This window comes from Lynx canadensis, chromosome B1 (assembly GCF_007474595.2).
Source record: "Lynx canadensis isolate LIC74 chromosome B1, mLynCan4.pri.v2, whole genome shotgun sequence".
NCBI classification, from domain to species: Eukaryota; Metazoa; Chordata; class Mammalia; order Carnivora; family Felidae; genus Lynx; species Lynx canadensis.
In genome coordinates this window covers 162206679-162222385 of record NC_044306.2, presented here as the reverse complement: position 1 = coordinate 162222385, position 15707 = coordinate 162206679, and the positions used below count along the sequence as shown (strand labels likewise).

The window sequence follows — 15707 nt, the reverse complement described above, 5'->3', positions numbered from 1 at the left end:
ACCCAGATGTTAAGGGTTTTCACTGGTACGGTTTGAAATGTCAATGTCACCTGGTTCCCTTTTATGACATCTTGATCAAATGTCATTTTTGCAGCTTATTTTCATAATCTCTTGTCACCAAATATGCGGAAAGTTTCCGCCACCCTTCCAACATACGGTGTTTTATTTCATCACGCATGTGCCATTCAGTATGTCCGTTTGCACGGCCCTGGAATTTGAGATTGTTACATGGCATACGCCGTGAGAAGCCAGGTTAACGGCATTGGGGGGTGATAGAAAATGGCTTTCTGCTTTGCAGGTATGACATAATGAAGACTTGCTGGGATGCTGATCCCCTCAAAAGGCCAACATTCAAGCAGATCGTGCAGCTAATCGAGAAGCAGATTTCAGATAGCACCAATCACGTGAGTTCCCTCTGGCCAGGCGTAGAACCTCCTTCCTTTCTCTTGGTTCCAGATGCACCCTTCTGAGGCTCTGGGGGTGAAGACCTTTATTCATCCCTTCTCTCCTTGGCTTAGGTGGCAAACTGGGCTTTGGGCAGCCACGTAAAGCAATGGAGACAGTTCTTTCTGCCCGGCTCCCCTTTCTGAGCCTAAACACATGAGATGAGAAGGAAAAAGAGTGGAGGGCTTGGCATGCAGAAATGTGAAAGCGGAACGTTCCATAAGGATGCGCCGTGTTTCCTCCCCCACCCCCAGTGCCGGTCATGGGGTCGGCGTGTTCTCTGTGTCACGTGTCATGGCCCTTCAGCCTTTGGACAGTGGGGGTAATGTGAACTAGAATGAAGGCATAGAAAAGACAGCTTGTTACTGCAGTGAAATAGACCTTCTGCTCAAACAAGCATAGCCAGAAAATGGTAGCTAGCTGTCATGCCCACAAGCCATATAGAATGAAGAGCTGTTTGAAGTTGGGAGATCCCTCCCAGTGATTTGGGGAGGGGGGGGCATTCAAAACTCAAATCCATTATTTCTTCTCCTGCTCTTAAGGAAGAATTCGTGATCCTTACTATAACTCGGATTTATTTAAGCTGCTTTTTTTTAATGGATCGTGGCTCGGAGCTACCTTTTCTAAGAGCACACCACTGATATTTTTGGGTTAAAGCTTGCTTTTCCGGGTGTCCGAGCAGATTTCAAATACAACAGCATTTCCCACCCCTGGAAGGGCCACCGATTTCCCAGCAAATGACATCAGCCATTGGGTTCATCATTGGCCGCAGAGGTTTATAAAGCTTTTTAATAGGTTAGATGATAACTTGTTCCCAGATGCGTCCCAGCACATTTTTTTGCCATCACTTTTTATGTATCAGACCTGGGGGGAAATGAGGGCTAAAACAAAGCTTGTGTTTCCTTTTGTCAATAGGATTGGGGTTTTGGCTGTGAAAGTCTTGTAAGTCTCCTCCCTTTAAAAGGCCTTGTAAGTTATTTGCGATCCCGAAGCCCAAATGGGCCCCTTTGTCGTTGTGTTCGTGGTGTAGGGACTGGCATGTTAACTGTGGGCTTGTTTTCCTCAGATTTATTCCAACTTAGCAAACTGCAGCCCGAACCGGGAGCGCCCCACAGCGGTGGACCATTGTGTGCGGATCAATTCTGTGGGCAGCAGCACATCTTCTACCCAACCTCTGCTGGTCCACGAGGATGCCTGAAGCAGGAGGAGCGCCGGGGTCTCCCCAGCGAGAACGATCCCTCTTCTTTTGGTTCCTATCCTGGTTATTTCGTTCCCCTTCAACTCGCATCCTGTTCCAGGGTAGAGGACACCCCGCTGTAATCCCGTCTTTACAAGCACACTTTAGTGGCCAATGATTTTTGTCATCAGCCACCACGCTGTCGTAAGGGTTCGAACTGCACATATCCCCGATAACGAGGCAGCCCCCATTAACGAAAACAAAACAAAACAAAAACAAAATGCAGACTTGGAGCCAGGGAGGGTGGGATGGGCCACACACCCTGGGGCTTTCCAAGGCTTCTCCACTTTCTGTTTGAAGAGCAGAGTTGATAGTTTATTTGAATAAACGGCAGTAGTCGCCTTTGGGCCTCATAACCATCCATAATGATACGATGACGCAGCAAGATTAGAAGCTGAAACCTGATCTCTTGATGTGGAAAATGGAACGTTATTAGAACAAAGGGCAGAAGTCTATGAATATCTGGGCTTAAGAAATCTAGGATTTCGTGCTGAGGAATGAGACATAGGCCATGGAAAAATGCTCCCCGAGCAGGAACATAAGACTCGCTGCTGGGCATGAGCCTTTGTACTACTGACCTGGTCTGTAAATAGAGTTCGCTATTAGGGCGCTGAATCAGAGAGAAGGCCTCCCCAGCCAGCATTTGTATATACTCATCTATAAATTGTACATGTTCATATATTGAGGAGAGAAAACCCACAAGATGTAGTTTCTGGATATGACCCTGGCTCAAGTCTGCTGTGTGTAGAAATAGATTAAGGGCCAGACAAATTTGAAGGAAACAGTGCTTTTTTTTTTTTTAAGAAAAAAAAAAAAAAAACCATAATTGCCAAGCACAATCTTAACAAAGATCTCCTTTTGTAGCCTATGAACTTGCTCTGCAGATGCTCCAGAACAAGCCTACCAGCTTCAGAATGGCATTGTGCTCAATGGATTGGATGCCATTTGAGAAAGTGACTGACTGACTGCATGACTCCCTCGGGAGTGACAAAACAGTGCTGTTTTAGTTTGGATCCTTCTGTAGCCAGACATTAAGTTTAGATTCAGCCTCCTCTGCAGGCATATCCTGGACGCCGGGCCAGTACCTATATGAGTGTGTGTGTGTGTGTGTGTGTGTGTGTGTGTGTGCGTGTGTGTATGCTTGTAGACAAATATTTTGGGGGGTATTCTTGCCTTGAGCCCAAGAGGGTCCTTCAACACTCAAGAAGCAGCTTGGCCTTCATCATCAGTACTGCTCTTGCTTCTCTTCACCCAGCTGTCCAGAGGAGCTTCCCGAAAGCTTACATAGCAGCCATGTAGGAAGCAGAGTGCTTGAGTACTTATTTATTTGCAATCCACCAACACTTAAAGCACTCTTGATGTTTATATACTCAACATACTGTATCTGTTCCTTAGACGTAAGGCTACTCTCCCGCTGAAACATATTTAAATTGTACCCTTTGGGCTGTACCCTGGATATTATTCTTAGAGTTGACTTTTTTTTTTTTTAATAACTCCCTGCCCAACCGTCAGAGGTCCATGTGTATGCGGCCATGTTTGTTTGTTGTCTCGCGAGATTCAGGTATGCCGCCTTCACGGTTCCCCCTCCTGGGTCCCTTAGACTACATTTAGAGAACTGTGGTCGTTTAGCTGGAAGTAACCATTTGCACTGGAGTTCTATACTCTCGCACCTTTCCAAAGGTAACAGATTTTGGGGTTTTGTTATCACGTAAGAGATTGTCGCTATTTGCCATACTTTGTCAGAGAATTTCCTTTGTGTTTCTATTGACTTTGATCATAGTAAGATAAGTGGCTGTTGATTGTGGGTGTCTAGGTACTTCAGGGGCACTTCACTGAGAGTTTTGTCTTGGATATTCTTGAAAGTTTATATTTTTATAGTTTTTTTTTTTTTTTTTCCACATTGGATGTTTCTTTGCAGTGGCTTAATGTTTGAAATTATTTTATGGCTTTTTTTTTTTTGTAAATATTGAAATGTAGCAATAATGTCTTTTGAATAATTCCCCAGCCCATGAGTCCTTGAAAATATTTTTTATATATACAGTAACTTTATGTGTAAATATGTGCGCGGTGCAAGTTTAAAGGATGTTGATGTTCCATGTGTTTTTTTCCTGGTGTATTGTCCAACTATTGACAGTTCTGAAGAATTCTAATAAAAATGTACATATATAAATCAAGTGGAACTTTTTTTTATTATTTTTTCAAGCTTAGTGAAACTCAGCTTCAAAGTGTTAGAGGGCATTCAGCCTGACGTTAGAAAATTTGTACCTAGGGGTGCCTGGGTGGCCCGGTCGGTTAAGCATCTGACTCTTGATTTTGGTTCAGGTCACAATCTCACGGTTCATGGGATCAAGCTCTGTGTTGGGTTCTGTGATTCTCTCTCTCTCCCTCTCTCTCTCTGCCCCTCTCTCATGCTTGATCTCTCTCTCAAAATAAACATTAAAAAAAAGTTTATACCTAGTGTGTGTAAGATACAACCAAGACCATCAGATCACTGGGGTTTATATACTTGAAGATTCCACAAACACTTATTAAGAATTTAGTATGTGCTATATTTTCTCATTTTATTTTTACAACCCAAGGTCCCCATTTATTTTATTTTATTTTATTTTATTTTATTTTATTTTATTTTATTTTATTTTATTTTATTTTATTTTATCTTATCTTATTTTTATTTTATTTATATTTTAATTTACATCCAAGTTAGCATATAGTGCAATCATGATTTCAGGAGTAGATTCCAGTGATTCATCCCCTATGTATAACACCCAGTGCTCCTCTCAACAAGTGTCTCCCTTAATGCCCCTTACCCATTTAGCCCATCCCCCCCACCCATAACCCCTCCAGCAACCCTCAGTGTGTTCTCTGTATTTAAGAGTCTCTTATGTTTTGTCCCCCTACTTGTTTTTATATTATTTTTGCTTCCCTTCCCTTATGTTCATCTGTTTTGTATCTTAAGTGAAGTCCTATGATATTTGTCTTTCTCTGACTAATTCTGCTTAGCATTATGCCCTCCAGTTCCATCCACGTAGTTGCAAATGGCAAGATTTCCTTCTTTTTGATTGCTGAGTAGTACTCCATTGTCTATATATACCACATCTTCTTTATCCATTCATCTGCCGATGGACATTTGGGCTCTTTCCATATTTTGGTTGTTGTCAGCACTGCTACCTGCATTTGCACTACTAGGTATATATCCAAGGGATACAGGTGTGCTGTTTCAAAGGGGCACATACACCCCACGGTCTCCATTTAAATTGAAAAATACGTATATGAAACATTTTGAGAATACTACACATTGCTACAATTATTATTAGGTTGCCTTGTGTGAAATGACCAATTTTGTAGGCAAAATGATGGTGAAACAGCGACAGTGTTGTGTGGTCCAGTCTAATATAACTGGCCTGTTTCCTCCTAAAAGAGATTGTCGAAAAATTAACGTGAACTGTAAAGTAATTCACAGGGCTGACATGAGGCATCCCAAGAAAGTGGTTTGTGTTCTTGTTGGCTTGGATTTTGAAGAGAGGTTATTCCGTTGTGAGATGTTCATGCTCCTCCCTTCGACCTTATTCTCACTTGCTTCTGGAACATTAAGTTCTGTCACTTGCTTGGAGGAAGCTGATTTGTGCCAGGTGGTTGGGTACTGTCTTGTGGCCAGAACATCCTTTGTGATCAGGAAGTTCCGTCCAGAACCTCCACAGGGCCCGAGAGTCCTCCCAGCCTGAAACAAAGAACAACCACTAACCACGCGATCTTACTAAAAATGGGTTAGGCACATAAAAGATCATCAGTTTTGATTTTCTTTATTGACACGGCATCTATACCTATAGTAGAACCTCCAGAAAGGAAAGGGGAGAGGGCTGAAAGGTGACTGTAAAGAAGAGGAATCCTCTTAAAATCAGGGGGGAATTGTGTGGCTAGGACACATCAATAGTCTGAAATACAGACCCACATTTCTGTCCAGCATTTTCCACTATTACAGGAATGAAAGCTGGTTGACCACACAACAAAGGAGTCCTTTCTTTCTGAATGTTTTCAGTGTCACTTAGACTTTTTCATGTGTGTGAAATCTTGAGTTAAAAGCAGTCAGTGGCAAGGGAACCTAGATGGCTCAGTCGGTTAAGCATCCGACTTGGTTTTGGCTCAGGTCATGACCTCACAGTTTCATGAGTTCGAGCCCCACGACATGCTCTGCGTTGACAGCATGGAGCCTGCTTGGGATTCTTTCCCTCTCTCTCTCTCTTTCTCTCTGCCCCTCCCCGGCTCACACTGTCTCTGTCTCTCTCAAAGTAAATAAGTAAACTTTTAAAAAAAGAAAAAAAAAGCTGTCAAAGGCTCCTGTATTACTAGCCTCTAGTTATTCCCTCTTATTCCCTCACTGGCCCAGCTTTTAGTCACAAAGTAAGTATCAGGTGTTTGTCCAGGCTCAAACTACGTTCAAATCCTGGTTCCAGCCTTGTCTCAACTACTTACTGATGTGTGATATCGGGCAGATTGGCTCTGGAAATCTGTTTCCATAATAGTGGGATCTGTCTCAATATACTAATATGAAGCTATCAAGACCACATTCATATGCCTAATACATAAATGGTCCTCACAAATGGTAACGTTTGTCATGGCTAGTTTGACTCACTAGGAACGAAGAAGATGCCCCTGTAACCAGCATAACCCAGCTGGTGTCCCATGTAGATTTTTGCCAGGAATGCAGGTTCCCTGATCAAGCCTTCCTTCCCAGCTTCTCTCATATTACCACAGACCCATGAACACACCCCATTCTTTCTGCCTTCACCCATTCAGACTTCATATGGTCTCTTCCCTTCCAATCAGCTCCCACCTTTCAAGACCAAGGAAACGATCTTAATTGGAAGTTGCCTCTCAATTCCCATGGCAATCTGTACCTGTACTTCTTACTGCTCTTAAAATCTATTCTGCTTTATGCTGTAATTATTTTGGTTCTTACGTCTGCTCCCCACACCCCCTTTCTCCTGTCTTAAAATCGATTAGCATAAACTACCTGTATGTGCTAGGATCGCTAGTTTTATTGGTTATCATCTACTTGTCAAAATATTTACCCAAACATTCAGGGGTTAAATTGCTCAGAAGGTCGTGAGAGGTTGAGACTTGCCTAAGTTCACTTAGTACAACATGGAGCCAGAATTTGAATCCACATCGGAGTCTCTGTACTTCCGTGGTGGCAAATATCATGGGTCATCCCATGCTGGCGTCCCCCATTCCATGTCCACATGGACATCACTCATCTATCTATCATTCCTTCTCACAGAGCCACAATGCCTTAGAAGTCCCGATCTTCTCCAGGAAGCCCATACAAATCCACTGGAGTTAGCCTCAGGCGAGACTTACCCATCACCCTTAGATGATTACCACGGTTCATATTAACACACAAGTGGTCTCTGTCTCACATACTCCTGAAGCTTCTAGCACAGTGCCCATGAGTGATTAATTAATATCTTTTAATGAATACTTAAACATTCCATCAGCATGGACCAAGGAAGAGTCATCTGGGAAGAAATGGGTCCAGGAAAGACAGGAAATATAAGACAACACAACTTTTACCCAGAATGGGGCCTGGGTAGGCAGCTTCATTTTACACTCACTGGGGGTGAGGCTTGGGGGAGAAGGGGAAAGGGGAACTAGGAAAGTTCTTTTGGGCAGCCTTGTTGAGGCATGCACACCTGCTTTGTGGGAAGGAGGACACGAGAAGTAGACAAAAGGGGTGAATCGGAAGGGTAGGGAGGAAGGGAAAGTGACAGAACTTCTCTTCCTTAGTCGGAGTGGGGAGAGACACTAAAGTTGCCAGTAGGTCCCTGGGCTGGAAGTATAGAAATTGCAGACAGGAGACCTCTCCCAATCAAGGCTTGATCTTGGGAGCAGGTTGTTGAGGGCAGCATCTGCATGGAGAGTCACCCCCCCTCCCAGGAGGGGACCTGGGGCTACCTGGGCTGTATCTGGAAGTACCAGCTGGTCAGCCTTCTAGGGAAGTTTTGTGAAGCAAAGTACTAGTCCACTGGGGCTGTTGGAACAAAGCACTGAGCACTGGGAGCGGGGATGGGCGTAAACAACAGAGATGCGTTGTCTCACTGTTCTGGAGGTCAGCTGTCTGAGAACAACTGTGTTGGCAGGGTTGGTTCCTTCCGAGGGCTGCTGAGAGAATTTGTTTCATGCCTCTCTCCCAGCTTTGGGTGGTTTGCTGGCAGTCTTTGGCATTCGTTGGCTTGTAGATCTCTGCCTTCTTCACATGGTGTTCTCCTTCTGTGTGTATGTCTGTGTCCAAATCCCCTCTTTTTATAAGGATACCGGTCATGTCAGATTAAGGGTCTACCCTACTCCAGTATGACCTCACCTTAACTGATTGCATCTACAATGACTTTATTTCCAAATAAGGTCACTTTCTGAGGTAGTGAGAGTTGGTTACCATTATGACTTCCATATGAATTTGGTGAGATGTAATTCAATCCATAACAGAAGGGATTGTATTGTAGCAGGTGGCCTGGTCGTCACTAGAGTAGGAAAAATGGCTCTCTAAAAGCTTTAAGAATGTGATCACCAAAGTAAAAATTTCAAAGCATCCTTTTCCATTTTTCTATTGCTTATAACAGTGTCTAGAACAGTACCTGGTCTGTAGCAGACACTCAATACTCGTGGAATGAATGCAGCTTCATGCAATGGGAAACCTCCTCGTTGCAACTTACCTTCTGGCCTGCCCTCCCTGGTCCACCTGTTTTCCTTCATCACCCTTTAAAGTCTGGAATGCTGGGTCTGGTCCTTATTTGTCTGTTTTCATTTGACATGCTCTCCCCAAGCTCTGGTCTATCTCATCCAGTCCCTGGGATGTGGATGTCACCTACCAGCTGACAATTTCCAACAATATCTCTGACATCTCTCCCCTCAGATAGACTGTGGTGGCCAGGTAAAACAGATGACACCCAGTTACATGTTCTGTGTGCCATTTGGGACTCACAGATACTAAATATTATTTACCTTAAATGCAAATTAAATTGGGTATCCTGTATTCTGTTTGCTAAATCTAATCACCCTGGTCTAGATTTGGGGCATCTTGAAGTTAGGGACTGCACCTAATTAATTGTTGACTATTTAAGGCCCAACCCATGGAAGAAATGTAGAATTTCAGTGATCTCTCTCTCTCTCTCTCTCTCTCACAAACACACACACACACACACACACCAACAACCCAAAAACCAAAAGCCAAAAAAAAAACCCAAAAACCAGGAAGAATTTGATTTTCAGGAATGTCTGCAGGTGGCAAGCCTTAAGGGGATTATTTCACCTTTATTCTTGAACAGTGTTTTCACTGGAAATAAAATTCAAGGACAGCAATTCTATTTGGTTCATTCATTTCAGCACATTTATTTCCACTCTTTTCTGATTTCCATCATTGACGTTGAGAAGTCAGATCAGTCTGTTCTTTTGAAGATAGTTATTTGTCTTTCTTTGTTGATTCTAACATTGTCTCTTTGTCTTTGGTCTTTGTAGTTTCACTATGATATGTCTAAGCTCAAATTATTTTTATTTATCTTATTAGGGATTCTTTGACTTCTAGAATCTGTGGATTTGTGTCTTTCATCAATATTGGAACATTCTTAGCCCTTTTTAAATTGCCTCTGTCCATTGTGTTTCTCTTCTCCTTCTAGGATTCCGATTCAGTGCACCATAGAGACTCTCACTCTGCCCTTGTGTCTTTTAATCCAGCTTTCATATTTTCATCTTTTTGTCTTTCCATGCTACATGCAAGGTAGTTTCTGTTCTTCCTGTTTTCTGAATTCCCCTTCAGCTCCTGTCCATGGAGAATATTTTTCAGCAATTTTATTGAGGTACAATTAACATATCATAAAACCCATTCCCTGTACGTGTATAATTCAGTTATTTTGTTAACTTTATAGAGTTGCACATCCATCCCTTTGATATAGTTTTAGAACATTGCTATCATCCCCCAAATTTCTCTCATACCTGTTTATAGTTAATAGATATTCAGATAATTTTGATGAGTTACTTTTCAATATTCTTCCCTTGTAAGATGACACCACATATCTGACTCTCTGAGAGTGTACACATGCTCACTGAGTCTGACTGTCTCTGGGATCTTTCTAGATGTTTTGGTCATATAACTAATAGGTTACCTTATTTGGATAATTATCAGTGATGATGGTGGTGATAACGATGATGGTGATAACTATCATTTATTGAATGTCTACTATGTACCTGGATGTATATTGGCTATTTTACACTTATTTCCTTATTTGAGCCTCAAGATAACACCAGGAGGTAGATATTACCTATCTCCATTTGAAGATGAAAAAACTTTACCTCTCAGGCTCACTGTCTTGCCCTCAATCTCATGTTTAAGAGCAGTGGAGCTGAAACGCACACACTAGTTTGTTTGACCCCTGAATCCTAGGATTTTAAACAGTAATGTCACTGTTCTAGTTGGTACATGGGCAAGCCCTTTATTGTCCTTTTCTGGGCTTTGGATGATATTTTAGCCATTTTATTCACCTTCAAAAATGGAAGAAAAGGAAAAGAAATCAAATCAACCACTTTGCTACTTATTACCAACGCTACTAAATTTGGGTGAGGATGATGGTTGAAGTAAAAATTAATAATGAAGTTCCAGAATTATCTATCGCTCTCACAGCTTCGTGATCTGTCCGCCTCCTTATATGCCATGTGAATTTCCCCGTGTCCTCCAGGAACGTTTCCCCTTTTCCCTCTGTGTTTCAAAGAACAGTCTTGTTCATCTGAGCCTCGTGAGAAAAATAAAACAAAATGTTGGGTTTGCAGAGGGAGTGGGGTCTGAAATGCAGAGAAGAGCATCAGAGAGAGGGCAAATCCAAGGATTTCGGTTCAGTGAGAGTGGGGGTGAACACAACACTTTGCCTTTGCTTCAACAGTTGTTATTGTTGGTTATAAATTAACAAGCTGTTACCCATATGTCTCCTTCACTGTTGATTCCACTTTTGTTGGTTAAATGCAGCTTTTATGATGTGGGTTCTTCTATGAGGGGTTTAACCTCACAAGGGCTGGGTCCTCAGGGTAAATGTTCCTAGTTGAAATAAACATTCTCGAGCGGCTTGCCTATGTGTCTCCGTCCATGGTTGGCTTTGAAGTGTGCGTGCTTTTTCAAGCACATCAGCAGGACTGTGGTGTAGTTTATGAGACTGACCTTTTTCTTTGTGGTCTGTGGCTTAGCAGCCGCTCTTATTCTATAGCAAATGAAGAACGAAGACAGGCAAAGAGGACGTTTTCATGGCTGCTTGCCTCAGGATGTGAATAAGCATTCTGGGGCAGCTGAAAACATTTGCGTCCACACAACAGGCTGCCCGGCCCGAGTGTCCAATCCCCCTCGTATGGCATCGTTTGCCCCTAATCAGAACACATTTTACTTTGGGGGAGGGACTGGTACGGGTGACCTGACTGTCTCTACTGCTTACTGCTAAATATTCCAGTCGACGTTACAATACGACGTGAAGGTAGTTTTCCTTTGGCGAGCTGATCAATTCACAACTACGTGAAGTGGCTTTGTTCAGAAAAATACAGAGACCTCAAACAGATTCAGTGAAAAATACTGCTGTCACTGACTTATGGCTGTAGGGACATGGGTACGAGAAATGGAGCGTGTGTGCTAATTCTTCCAGATTACACTTACATAGCTCTTATGTTCTCAGTGCTCACATACATTAACTAATCTCATCCTCTCAACAACCATATGCAGTAGTTATTATTTTATGGATCAGGAAACTAAGGCACGGAGAGGTCAGGTAGCTCGACCAAGGTCAGGCAGCTGGTAAGTGGCAGAGGCAGGGTTTGAATCCAGGGAGTCTGGCTTCAGAGTTTGGGTTCTGAGCACTATGTCAAACTGCCTCGCTGTGTATTTATTATCCTGTCTTCATCAAGACAGACTACCTGGGTCAGTAAAGGCCTTGTGTTTTGTCCTGGTCTAGGATGAAAGAAGGAGTCTTTCCCATAACGTTCACTAGACATGAGTGAGCTTCATGTCCTGTTGGCCTTCTTTCCTCCTAGGCTGATGAGCAATTAGGTTGGAACCTTGCAAAATGAGACAGCTTTTTTATTTTTTTATTTTTTATTTTTTTTTTATTTTTAAAAAAAAATTTTTTTTTCAACGTTTATTTATTTGTGGGACAGAGAGAGACAGAGCATGAACGGGGGAGGGGCAGAGAGAGAGGGAGACACAGAATCGGAAACAGGCTCCAGGCTCTGAGCCATCAGCCCAGAGCCCGACGCGGGGCTCGAACTCACGGACCGCGAGATCGTGACCTGGCTGAAGTCGGACGCTCAACCGACTGCGCCACCCAGGCGCCCCGAGACAGCTTTTTTAAATAGGGGAAGAGGAAGTCCCCAGGATGAATAGGTGCTCAGAGCACATGCTGGTGACCATTTACCCCAGGTCTCTGAAATGCTTAATGTCTAAAGGTGACAGGGAAAATTGAAGACAATGGTCTAGTAGAAGGCATTCCAAGCCCGCCATTGCCCTGTGCCTCTATTTACCATGTGGCTGACTCCCTTTTTTTTCCCCTTTAAGTGACCACGTATTCAATACTAAGTGCCTAACTGCGTTATTTCATCTTATGCTCATAACAGTCCTAGAAGGTCTAAATTTATCTGCGTTACACAAATGAGGAAGCTATGTAAGAGCGAGATTAAGTAAATTGTGTTTGACTCCAAAGTCCCTCTCAATGGAATTGGAAATTCTCGACTTCTTTTGTTGCTGTCACTGCTGCAGCCCAAGGTACACGAGAATCCCAATAAGCAAACCTGTGGCAAGGGGGTCCCAGAAGTCCACCTGCCAGGCTCTCATCCCCCATCCCATGGCTATCCCCAAGACTCTCTAGTCTTTCACAGACCGCATTTGGAAGCACTGAAAGTCCCCTGCATTTCAGCAACTTAAAATCCCATCCCGCCTGCTGTGGTTGGCTATGGCTCATGCCTTCTCTTGCTGGAAGACTTCCTGGCCTGAAGCACTTTGGGGGCAGTCCCCAGCCACTTAACCACAGACTCCCCTTTTGACTTAACAGGGAAATAAGGAAGGAAGTACACCTTCCTTGTCTGCAGGTTTTCCAGTCTTCTCCAGCACCAATTTGTTTCCAATTTTCTTTTTAATTTGTAGGTAATATACTACCATTTTGAAAAGATTTGTTTAACTGTTACTCCTCCTTCGGTAATAAGTTTGGTATGGTTCCTCCCATGCCTTTCTACTTGTCTATCCACCTATTTCTGTTATTTAAAGAAATGGGAATATTATTGGAACTGCAACTTACATTTTTAAATTCTCATGTATTGTGATGATCATTCCAGAGCATCACACATAAACTGAACTTAGGATTTCCTATAGTATGGACATACCAAAAACCTGATGTTTTCAGATAAGAACTTATCACATTGGCTACTGGGAGTCTAAGACCTAACATTTCTGGTCCACTCATAACAAATGTAGAGGGTGGCATGCATTTGTTTGTTAGAGTTTGAAGCTAAATCAAGGGGAGGTAAGTGATAATAGATCTTAGTCAGTGTATTAAATAAAGATGATCCATCGGAGAGGGTACAGAGCAGTGCTGGGCAGGTACATGTGTTCATTAAAGGTTAATGAAGTCTGAAAGTATAATATACTTCAGTAAGTTAAAAAAGGACTAAGAAAGTAGAAGGAATATTAATTGGTCTGGATTGGTTTTTAGTCAATGTATTTTAATTTTCTTTATGTTTATTTTTGAGAGAGAGACACACAGAGCATGAGCAGGGGAGGGGCACAGAGAGAGAGGGAGACACAGAATCCAGAGCAGGCTCCAGGCTCCGAGCCATCAATGCAGAACCCAACGTGGGGCTCGAACCCAAGGACTGCAAGATCATGACCTGAGCCAAAGTCGGACGCTCAACTGAGTGAGCCACCCAGGCATCTCAATATATTTTAGAAGATTATTAGCTTTTCTTAGATGTCTAAAGGAAATTGGAAGAAAGGAGTTATTTCTCAATCATACACATTTCTATAGCTCAGTTGCCTATGATTAAAATAAAGGCAAATCACGCCAGTGTCACATTAGATACGAACTGTTCAGACTATAAAATAGGCTGTCACTTTCTCTTCGGACTGCTGTCCAATGATTACAACTCCCCTACCCCCAAGAATGTCAATCCTTACCCCTCTTTGGGCTGATTAGTAAAGCTTTAGCCTGCTCTTACCCAATGATGAAAATAGCTGCACTCCGGGTACTTGTCAGGCAGTATAACCTCCAACTCCCTGACATTCAGAATCCATTGAAAACCTCGTTGATAGAAACCATGCTTATGCACAATTGTCTAAAGAATAATTAGTTCATCTCGCCTCTTGTTTGAAACTCAAGTTCTATCCATGAACAGAAGAAAGCTGTGTGCACAGACTAGGTTGATACTATATCATAACCCCCAGAAATGCTTTTGCTGAATTCTACTTTGGGGTATCCCATCAGTTTCCACTTTAGATTAGGGATATTGTAAAAAGACCATTATTGTGGCTAATGTTTCGAGTTAAGAAGACTCTAGTTTTAATCTCAGCCCTGCCATCAATTAACTATAAGATTTTAGTCCAGTCATGTAATTTCTCTGAGCCTCAGCTACCTCATCTATTAAGTAGAAGTAAGAAGAGCTCCTAGCTCATAGGCTGTTCATAGAATTAAATGAGATAATCCGTTTTAAGTTCTGGCAGTACGGTACTCAATTCTGGTGTTACTTGACATGACTTTCACCAGAGTGCTCTAGACCCTCTGTGGATTGTAGAGACTGATGTCCAGACCCACTGGGCACTCTGACTCAATAGGGCTATTCTCCAGTCTGTCTGCCCTCTTGTGCTCATGCCAGCCAAGTTGTCTTGTTGCAAACATATTTATGTCAGTTGAACTCATAATAGTAGTATATTTTGATATTTATATTCACTACCCCAAAAAAGTATGACTGGAGTTATTTCAATAAAAATCAAGGGAAATATTTGGAAAAACTTCATAAAGGTGAGTGGCCAAGAAAAATTGCTCTCAAAGTAGATAAGGGTATAATAACCACTACAAAAAAAAAAAGGGAGAAAACCTATAAAAAACTTAGAAGAAATACATACTCACAATGTTTCACAATTTGTTTAATTTCACACTCCAATTTAACTTCAAATCATAGATGATATATTGTGGATGTGATTTATAGAAGAGAGAAATGGCAGCATAACTCAAATCAGGTTTTAGAATCAAAGAAAGAGCATTGCCCTACCAAAAGATTGGGGAATTAACTCATATTCATAGGATTAATTTAAATAAAAGGTGTCAGATGTGCCTGCATCATGATGTTTTTGTAAATAATTGCAACCACTTTAACCAGTGTTGGCTTTTTTTTTGTTTTTAAATCAATTAGTGAGTTACTGTGCCCAGATCACCTCTACTATATTATTATCATTCACAGCATTTTTAAGACCCATGAGGGAAATTTCTTTCTCATCCTGGAACACGTGGTGCTTTTCCATGAAACGGAATGTTTTGGCTTAATGGATTTTGTAAGTCAAATATTTGTTTTTCCTCTTTGTAGTCACCCTTAGAAAGGTTAGAAACCAAATTAGTGATCTACCCTCTGCAAATGGAGACACTTTGATGATACACACTTTGTACCAATATCATGGCTTGTTTCCCTCTCATTTCATTTTCCAGGACGTTTTTGCAAGGTTTATGTGATTTTACGGAACTTTATGTATCATTCAAGGTACTGATACAAAACCTATAACTATTCTATTTCAAGCAGAGAGGGATTTAATACAGGGGATTCGGCGCTTATGCATGGAAGATGGGCTCTAGACTCATCCTACAAATATGCCTCCTGTAAAACACTACCGAACTGACCCACCAAAGGAGCTGCGGTCTCTGGAGCAGCCAGGAAATGAAACTCAGGAGGCTACCACTGGAATTGTTGACTTCAAAAGCTCATCTCAGAGCTGCAGTGCAGGGATGAGGAGATGGCTATTGCTGGATTG

General features: G+C 42.2%; 1 protein-coding gene across 1 annotated transcript in view; it reads left to right on the top strand.

Moving 5' to 3' along the window:
* KIT (KIT proto-oncogene, receptor tyrosine kinase) overlaps positions 1-3851 on the top strand; it is an 86671-nt gene extending 82820 nt beyond the window's left edge. Inside the window, 2 exon segments of the mRNA XM_030313854.1 lie at positions 299-404; positions 1511-3851. Of these exon segments, the coding sequence (XP_030169714.1) occupies positions 299-404; positions 1511-1642 (238 nt within the window). The 3' untranslated portion in view covers positions 1643-3851.
* Positions 3852-15707: the final 11856 nt, after the last annotated feature.